This window comes from Odontomachus brunneus, unplaced genomic scaffold, assembly GCF_010583005.1.
Source record: "Odontomachus brunneus isolate Ranch 3 - 2012 unplaced genomic scaffold, Obru_v1 Obru_scaffold_044, whole genome shotgun sequence".
In the NCBI taxonomy this organism is placed as follows: Eukaryota; Metazoa; Arthropoda; class Insecta; order Hymenoptera; family Formicidae; genus Odontomachus; species Odontomachus brunneus.
The window spans coordinates 2,274,890-2,284,808 of NW_022639494.1; the positions used below are offsets into that span (position 1 = coordinate 2,274,890).

Here is a 9,919-nt window from a genome sequence, read left to right on the forward strand (position 1 = left end):
TGGTATATATATATATATATATATATATATATATATATATATATATACCACGTTGCGTAATATGACTTATCAGAACCCAATAACGTCAGCGTTATGCTACGTTATTGTGACTGATTAGCATCAACCTGATCGGGAATATAAGATAAATTGCTAGTCAGGTTTGCGTCTTTTTCCGATGCGTCTTCGCAATCGTCACGGAAATGCAGGTGGCTGGCTATGTTAAGATGCAGCACCGCACTTTCTCTCGTGTCGGGATTCACCAAGGACGCCGAGCGTTTTCCACTCCGTCGGCTTCCGGCCTGTCTCGCACCTCGGTGCGCCGTTATTATCGGCTTGCGAGAGCGGTCATTGAAAAAAATAGGAAGCAATTAATGATGTTAGCCATATTCTCTCTCTCTCTTTCTCTTTCTCTCCCTCTCTGTCTATCTCCATCTCTCTTTATCTCTCTCGTCGGTGATGAGACCCGCTGATCTCGCTCTTCCGTGTCACGCATCCGATGCATCCGCCCGAGGTGTGCGCGTGTCGATGCAAATACGTGTGTATGTGCAGGCGCAAGCGATCGTTCCGACTCGAGCTATAATTAAGCTTAGTTGTTCGCGCCTGGAAGTGTCATTAATCGAATTAATGGCAATTCTAGTCGCACGCAAGTTCCCGACGACCGCGGAATCGCGGAGTCGATGGAGAGCAGCGCGATCGTGGCAGATGCAACAGGCGTTCTCAGCTCGTCGCAGCTTAGATTTGTAAAAGAAAGACACGACCAAATTCTCTCGACTATAGTCGAGTTATATTAGTTATAACTAGTTTACTACCGCGATTAATTTCAACGCGGAAATTCACGACTCCTCTCTCTCTCTCCCTGCGTTTGTGCATGTATCGCTAAGTTTCGCGTAAATGGCACCCACGCGTCTCCGTCAATTCATTTTTACGATCGTCTTCGCACGCGTCTCACGACTCCGTCAGTACGACACTCCAAGGACGTTGCGTACGCGACACAACGTCCCGAGAACGCCGTAAAGTTCAAGCGAGAGCGTCGTCGTGACCGTTGACGTCGATCCGTGCTCGTCTCCGAGTTAGCCGGGTTAAGTTGGTGCTGCTACTACTGTACACACACACATGCATTGCGTGATTCACATACGCCTCGACTCCTAAACTGAGTTTTGTTTTTCCGGCAGATTGCTGGGGAGTAGCGGCAGCATCCATGACGGTTTCGGCAACTACACTGCGGACGTGAAGTGCTCCTGGCTGATCCAGAGCGAGCCGGACACCAAGATACGCATGCACGTGGAGCAGTTTGCGACGGAATGCGGCTGGGACCATCTGTACATCTACGACGGTGACAGCATCGAGGCGCCGTTGCTGGCCGTATTCTCCGGGCTGATGCACAAGGACGGCTATCACATACGCCGCGTGCCGGAAGTAATAGCGCGATCCGGCAGCGCGCTGCTGCACTTTTACTCCGACGTCGCGTACAACATGAGCGGCTTCAACATTACGTATAAAATCAATGCTTGCCCGAGCAGGTGAGTGCGCCCGCCGCGGTCTCTCTCTCTCTCTCTCTCTCTCTCTCTCTCTCTCTCTCTTCGACTTCTGCCTCAGCGAACGCGGTAAAGATATCATTTCCGATCGATCGATCTCCAGTAAATCATTAAAGTCGAATCGAACCGTATTCTTACCGCATGTCGGCGGCGGAACAGAACGTTCGGCGAGTCGAGCACGTCGTTGCGTAAAACACAGACAACAATGCAGCGTGTCACGTACGAATGTGCTGAAGATATTTTAATATGGTGCATACGAAGGTACAGCAGATAAATAACCGTGGCGTCACGCGCGGTTGATACCTTTGTATCGCGACGGCTCTCGCTCTCGCGAGATAGGAAAAAAGTGAAGCGGCGTGTTTTGTGGAATTATCCATATTAATGGCGCGACTTGATGGACCGTGACATCGATTGACCTTAAAAGCGTCGCAAACCAACGACTGTTGCAGCAGCTCACGAGTAGAGAACACGTGGCCGGCCTGGTTGGCTGGCTATAGCTCGCGTTAGAACCGTGCGAGGGACCTCGGGCGGATATCTTACGAGCGGGACGTGCCGAATATAAGTCAAGTGCATCCTGCAGTGGACACGTCGCGGGCGATAACGCGGCCTCAAGGGAGAATAAATCGTCTGAAAGGGGACGCGCGGAATCTCGGCAGCCAGGTGGACGTCAACCTGAAGGACGCGTAATAGTGCAGAGATTATACGGAATACAGCCGTCAATAACTCGCAATTGGGTCGCTCCCGGCTTAGGAACTTTATCGAGCTTCCACTGCGCGCAGGAAGTACTTTAGCTCGATCTGTGTCACGTTTGATAACGTTACCTGTGGCTAGAATCGGGGGGAGGTGTCGGGGGTCGGCCCCTCGTGCAAAAACCGTCTGGGTCCGATTGGGGGAGCGCAGAATTTCGGAATACACACTCGGAGAATGAGCTCTCGTTAACTGTTCGTATCCCCGAGACTCGATTCGCCAAGGAGAGCTTGGCGGCTCTGTCCGTTCGCGCCAAATGCGGAGAAACTCACGATACCTTTGCCTCCGGATTCTTTTGCCGAGCAGTCTGCCGCTAAAGCTGCTGCCACGATGACGTTGCAACACGATAGTCCTCTTGTAGAGCCTATCGCGCTCAGACTTCCGTTCTTCAAATACCGAGAGCGCAATCAGAGCGTATCGCGGTTATTATCGCTAGACCTTCTTTCTCAATAGAAGGAATATTGACGCAGCGTTCACGGCAAGCGTTGGTCGTGCGAGCGGGCAAATAGCGCGCACAAGAGTGTATATATTTGCTCATCGACGGCGTTAGACATGATCGCGGTGGCATCGCGCCACCACCGCCGTCGCCGCCACCTCTTCGAATCAAGATTGATTCAACGTATCTCATGTATACACACGCCCCGTGTTGTTCCACGTTCCCAGGTACTCCCACACGGACTGCTCCCAGAACGGTGTGTGCATAGAGGGCACATGCACCTGCGACGCCTGGTGGACCGGTGAAGCCTGCGACGTGCAGGTATGCCCCAACAATTGCACGTACATCCACGGCCAGGGCGAGTGCGATCGCGAGAGTCATCACTGCAACTGCTTCAACGGGTACAAAGGTGAGCGAGCGTCGTCTTGTTGTCGCAACGGGATATGCGCGTATCGCGCGAATCTTCCACGACGATCTCGCTCGCGTAGCTCGCTATTGACAGCTGACACGAGGTCGATCTGCATTGTACCCTGCTGTACACGCAGAATTACTCGAAAATAAAAAATAACTCGATATTGTGTGATTTTCGATCGCGCGCGTTTACAGTTTATGGATTATGTATCTGCGCGTTTTCCAATCGCGCGATCAGTGAATATTCGAGGCTCATACTTTCGAAAACTCGACGCTCTCGCTGGTATAATATTAATCTGGTATTACGTGATATTGCGAATGGATATTGTGATATCGTGTATCGAATTTAACGTTACCACTGCATATGGTTAACAATCGTAACTGCAAAACTAAAACGTTGCATCGCACGCCCGTTTAACGGGTTTCCCCTGAAAGATAGGACGTATTCGATTTATCCGTATCCGGGCCGAATCGAACTCGTCCGTCTAGATTGACAACGAATTATCGGGGCGATCATTTCTTAAAATATTAATTTCTAATATTTCCAAATGTCACGCCGCCGACATGAATTTTCCATTAGTCGACTGACGGTTGCGCGATACGAAAGCGACGAATTGGATCAGACTGCAAAGAGTTTTGCCGTGTTTGTCAAATAAAATAGAGAAAACGAAATTATTCAATTTTGAAGCATAATTTTTCTGAACGAACTACGATATCTTTTTAGACACTTAACGAGGACTTTCTGTTTTCCTAAATCTTTTGCGTCGACTTTGATATTTGATAGATATTAAAGTTACATTAAAATCTGTAAAGCAAGTAGTTACTGGTCCGTGATCTTTGTAGGTGCGGATTGCGGTCAAAAGGGCGATCGTGGGTTTTGGGAGACTATTACGTATAAGGACCTACTGCCGGATGGCTCGGCCAGTCACTGTTCCATCGTCTGGAAGGACTCGCTGTATGTGGTCGGCGGCGAGAGTTTTCACCGTGCCAAGATGATCTATGTTTACGATTACAACGGCAACGTCTGGGAGACGCCTCATGTGGAAGGCAAAGCGCCGTTGCCGCGTTACGCGCACTCGTGCGTGCTGTTCGGTGATAAGATATTCATGTACGGTGGTGTCGTGCAAAACTCAACCGTGACTAATGAGATCTGGGCGTTCGACGTGTCCGCGAAGGTCTGGGAAAACGTCACCGTACATGACAACTGCCACAATAAGACGATATGCGGCCCTCTGAAGGTAACCGGGCAGCTTGACTGCGATTATATATGTTACCTCAAAGAATATAACTCTACATTTCAGTTGAAATTGGTGAAAAAGATATAGGTAGCTGTCACGACTTTATTTGTCACGATTCGTGGTTCTTTATCGCTGGAAACTTGATGAAACCTCTCTAATTTTCTATATGGCGATATGATGTAGATGTGTTTCGTATTCTCGAATTTCTGGCTGGCGATTCTGATCTCAATCGTCTCAACGAATCGTTTTTACACAGGTAGCCGGGCATACCGCGACCCTCGTGCAGAGTCTCAACAAAAAGGAGAAGATGGTTGTGATATTCGGCTATTCGCCCCAGTATGGTTACTTAAACACCGTCCAAGAGTACTACTTGGGTACGCGGGAGTGGCAGATCGTCAAGACGATCGGCTTCCCGGTGAAGGGTGGCTACGGGCACAGCTCTGCTTACGATCCCCTCACGAATCTCATATACGTGTACGGCGGCTACGTGTCGGAGTCGCAGAGCACGCAGGTGTTGACCAGCCGGCTGTACTCTTACCATCCAAATTTTCACGAGTGGCGGCTGCTCACGTCAGCGCCGTCGGCGCGGTTCTTTCATACAGCCGCTTTCGTCTCCGGCGGACTCATGCTGGTGTTTGGCGGCAACATGCACAACGACACGCATCACTCGCACGGCGCGCGATGCTACTCGTCCGACACGCTGGGCTACGACGTCACGTGCGACGCTTGGCATCAATACACCATGCCCAAAGACATGAACGATCTGCCGCGATACGGCCATACTGCAACAGTCTTCGAAAAGTCGATGTATATCTTTGGCGGTTTCAACGGTGAAATGTTATCCGACATGCTGAGGTACGGACTCAACTTTGTGTACTGTATACGACAGCCTTAAAAATGATCATACTCTTGTATGATCTTTAATCTCACACGTAATGCTGACGATTGAAAATTGTAAAAACTATTATAAATGATAGCTGTATTAATTTGCGCTCGAGGAGATTTGTCCCAGAAAGAGAATATTGAACTGAAATTATGCCTTAATAATAAGTATCAAGGCATGTATGACGACCGATATAAGGAAAATGTCAAAGTTGTCTTTTCTTACAGCTAATTCAATGTCTTTCTTTGTCTTGTCTCGGCCTCGTTTCTTTGATTGCATGATTTCATCAAGTGACAAAAACTCGTATTGAAGTGCAGTCGGTGCTTTCTGTCACATGAACAATGTACACACATACATAAGGGATTGTTTTGTTATTGCTGTAGGTATACACCGGGAAACTGCGAGCATATTACAAACCAGTATCAGTGCCTGAACGCCAGAATAGGCGTGAAATGTGTGTGGCACAAGCGGGACGGTCGATGTTTGCAGATTACGAAGATACCACAGCATGTGCTTAATCACGAGTATGACGATCACGACGGCGTTTACATGAGATGCTTGGACGAGATGCCGCCACGCGGCATGACGTCTCACGAGGAGCTCTGCAAACTCTTCATAGACTGCGTCGCCTGCGTACAGACCTCATACAATTGCGTCTGGTGTGGCAAAAGCTGCTCTCACGAGAAGTGCCGGGATCATCCCAACTCACCAGCGTCGCGACTCGTCATCAAGGATCTGGAGCAGTGCGACGCGAACACCGGCATCGAGTGTTTGCAGTTGCACACGTGTCACGCTTGTTCCAGCAATCCGCGCTGCATATGGTCGTGGTCCAACGGACCCGATCGTTGCAAGCCGCAATCGAAGACCCGAGATGTGAGTGTACGAAATACGTGACTACGAACATTCGTAGCGTCTCTTGTTTGCTCTTACATTGAGTCATCTCACAATTGCTACTAGATGTCATGATGCAAATTTAAGCGAGAAAAAAACGAAAAAGTTTCTCAAGTATTGGTTTATTACGTACTTTCATTTACATACATATCGCCACGTAATATCACTTTCCTACCCGCAACGGCCACAATGATTAGCGACTGCTGATTGCTAGAAGAGTTGCATTATTTATAAGATGACTCAATATTCGAAAATATATTTTAGAAACAAATGTAAAATGTATTTAGCACATGTCTCATTTTCTAAATCATTTTTGGTTTGCGGACAGAACGATCGACCGGTGGGAGTAATTCCTCACGTGCCACCGAAACAGGTGAGCGTATTGAACGGCACAATCCTGGCGCAACGCCTGACGATGGACACATGCCGTAGTCCGTGTGTGGAGTACACATCGTGCCGAAATTGCACCGAATCCGACTGCATCTGGTGTCAGAACGAGGCCAAGTGCGTGGATAAGAACGCGTATCCGGCTAGCTTCCCGTACGGACAATGTCGCGAGTGGACAACGATGGACGCTCGATGTCGCGCAACGGAGACCGGCAGAGAATGGTGCAGCTTCTACTCGTCGTGCTCCACGTGTCGAGCGGACCCAGGCTGCGGCTGGTGCGACGACGGGTCCGAGACCGGCAAAGGATTGTGCCTGCCTGGTGGAGCTGGCGGCCCCAGCAGCAAGAGTTTCAATACGTGCCCGAGAGATAATTGGTACTTCACGAATTGTCCGAGTAAGCGAATCGTTCCGTCCAATCGCGCCATTTTCTTCGTGAATATCACGTCGTCGTTGCGTAATGTCGTTAAGTATTAATTCACTTCTTGCGTGTCGTTCCCCGCAGCTTGCCAATGCAATGGTCACAGTAAGTGTCTTCCAAACAGCAGCGTGTGCATTCAGCCGTGCGGCAACTTGACCTACGGACCACACTGCGACAAGTGTATTCCTGGCTATTACGGTAGTCCACTGAACGGAGCGACGTGTCAGCGTACGTAATTGTTGTCTTTTACATATTATAAGTGATTGTTGCTTGTAATGAGCGACAACAGGTAGGCAGAAACGAGAGAGATAATCGCAAGTGACGCCCGTGTGCGATTATTACAGCTTGTTCCTGCAACAATCAGGGCACGCAATGCACGAGCGAGACGGGCAAGTGTTTTTGCACGACCAAGGGCATTATCGGCGATCATTGCGAGCGTTGCGACGTGTCCGGTCTCTATCACGGAGATCCTACGAATAAAGGCTCTTGTTTCTGTGAGTCGACCGACGATATATATCTCTTTTTTTCTCTGTTTTGTTTATAGTGCTTATTCAGTGATCATTCATGTGTGGATCTCATTTTAGATGACTTGGCCATCGACTACCAGTTCACTTTTAATCTGAGCAAGAAGGAGGATCGCCACTATCGAGCCATCAACTTCAAGAATTCGCCGCCGAAAGCCGACATCGACGCTGAGTTTTCCATCACGTGCTCTGTGCTCGCCAAAATGAATGTCACCATTAAAAAGGTCAACAGCCCGGAGAAGCCTGTGCTGCTTGGTGCGAATTGCACGACGACCATGTACAAGCACCGTTTCAGCAAGGCGGACTACAATTTCGGCGGCGAGGATAACAATACCCTCACCACGTTCTACGTGTACATGTATGACTTCCAGCCGCCGCTGTGGATTCAGATCTCGTTCTCACAGTACTCCAAGCTGAATCTGCAGCAGTTTTTCATTACATTTTGCACGTGAGTACCACTGGTCGAAAATTTGGGCTGATTTGAGGCCGAAATAAAGCGAAGGTTAACAGTGCGTTAAGTCTCGAGCACGACTATCGATGCTCTCTGTAGGGCTCTCTGTGGGGAGAGAATGGGACTCTTGAGAAGTAACGGGGCTATTGGCCGTACGCTTTATTTATTTCCAAATTCTCCATGCCTCCTCCGTTGTGCAGAACCTCAACCGGTACTTACTTGTAAACTAGAGATTACATGACACCGCACAGGTGCTTCCTCGCTCTGCTGCTGGTGGCCGCCATTCTCTGGAAGATTAAGCAGAAGTATGACATGTATCGAAGAAGACAACGACTCTTCCTAGAAATGGAGCAGATGGCTAGCAGGGCGTTCAGTCAGGTTCTCGTAGAGATCGAGAGGCGCGACATCGAGAACTCAGACTCGGAAGGCGGCGATGCCGATTTGATCAATTGCCGTAAGAAGAAGAAGGTAAAGCTTCTGCGACGATATATTCATACACGAAGAAAATACGAGTGAATCTCTATGCTCACACTTTACACTCAGGATACCGCGAGACTCGAATAACAACTGTCGTTTTCCGTATAGGCTGCTCCTAGTCCGATCGCATTGGAGCCCTGTTGTGGTAACAGAGCGGCGGTCCTCTCTCTGCTAGTCAGATTGCCGACCGGCGGTGAGCCTTACACGCCAGCCGGGCAAAGTGCTGGCCTAGCCGTAGCCTCCGCCCTAGTCACGCTAGGCAGCCCGCGCAGGCCGTCTCAGGAGCTAACGACGAAAGAACAGAAGAAGACGAGAAAGTCCATCAGCCAGCACCCGGACTCTACTTGCATTTAGCGGTAAACCCGAAGATGCCGGTGCGAGAGAGCCGGTATATAAGGGGCCGCCGGCGTGTATATCATGGCCAGGGTGCGATGAGCCTTAGAGTTGTTTCTGTGATCTTGTCCGCGCTTAAACGCGGCGGAACGGTCGGTCCTTCTGTCTTCGAACTCTGTTTGAGTGAAGAAGAAGTGCGAACGACGACCACGACGACGATGACGACGACGACGATGACGAAGACGGCGACGACGAGGACGAGGACTGCATCGCGTCAAGGCGAAACGCGCGCGAGTCGCACTCGTCGACGCGCGACTGATCGGTGAATCGAACTGTTCGAGTAGTTTGATTGCGGTTAACCGAGGAGCGGCTCGGCTGAGCGTTTAACGCTAGGTAGACATATACATACACACACGCGACTTTCCTTATCGAGTAGAAGGAAGCGCCTTCTTGCCGTGGAGCAGGCTCAGACTACTCCTATCGGCTAGTACGTCCGTTAATCACAGTAAGTAAGACTCTGCTCGGGCGCTGTGTATGAGGAAGGTTGTCGTATTCGTGCTCAGAGGACGCCCGTTCATTATTACTCGGCTAAGCCTTTGAGTTCCACCTCGATTTAAATTAACGATGTACAGTGTTGTGTATATAGGTGGTTTAGACGCGATTCACGTTTTCCTCGAAGAAGTTATGATACGATGTATCGGTCGTGCGGACAAAACTTGGCCTCGTGCATACTCGAAGAAGCTTTCATCCGCTGCCTCGACCGGAAAAATTACGAATCTAGAGGAACTTTTCGGGTAGTCGTTGTGTCACAAATTCAGACACTTGAGATATTGAAAATCATAGCTTTCAAATCTGACGAAGCTGTCGGCGTAGCGTATCTATCTCTGGTCTCAAGAACAGATCTTTCGGTGATTATGAATTTCATATATTACGTTTTATCTACAACTTATCCTTTTCTCCAACGAAAGCAGTAGTCGTTCGTAATTTTAACGCGGCAGATGAAAGCTTGTAAAATGCCATAAGAGTTATTAAGAGAAAACCCATTATGACGTTACTGAACGTGATTGAATTCGAAGAAGTACAACGCTTCGACGTAAGCTGTAAATAAGCTGTATTTTTGTCGGACTCGAGCGAAGAATGCAGATCGTTTAAATAGTGAAGACCAAAAGCGACGCGCGACATTGTCA

General features: G+C 49.2%; 1 protein-coding gene across 2 annotated transcripts in view; it reads left to right on the top strand.

Annotated features, from left to right (window-relative positions):
- LOC116844639 (attractin) overlaps positions 1 to 9,913 on the top strand; it is a 34,875-nt gene extending 24,962 nt beyond the window's left edge. The window contains exons 3-13 of one of the 2 annotated variants that reach the window (XM_032816458.1): positions 1,252 to 1,520; positions 2,946 to 3,127; positions 3,973 to 4,367; positions 4,624 to 5,222; positions 5,634 to 6,123; positions 6,470 to 6,923; positions 7,032 to 7,175; positions 7,292 to 7,441; positions 7,532 to 7,919; positions 8,174 to 8,390; positions 8,508 to 9,913. In XM_032816458.1, coding sequence (XP_032672349.1) covers positions 1,252 to 1,520; positions 2,946 to 3,127; positions 3,973 to 4,367; positions 4,624 to 5,222; positions 5,634 to 6,123; positions 6,470 to 6,923; positions 7,032 to 7,175; positions 7,292 to 7,441; positions 7,532 to 7,919; positions 8,174 to 8,390; positions 8,508 to 8,753 — 3,534 coding nt within the window. In that variant the 3' untranslated portion in view covers positions 8,754 to 9,913. Of the gene's footprint in view, positions 1 to 669; positions 1,521 to 2,945; positions 3,128 to 3,972; positions 4,368 to 4,623; positions 5,223 to 5,633; positions 6,124 to 6,469; positions 6,924 to 7,031; positions 7,176 to 7,291; positions 7,442 to 7,531; positions 7,920 to 8,152; positions 8,391 to 8,507 lie in introns of those variants that run through there. The other variant, XM_032816457.1, reaches the window with a different exon arrangement.
- Positions 9,914 to 9,919: the final 6 nt, after the last annotated feature.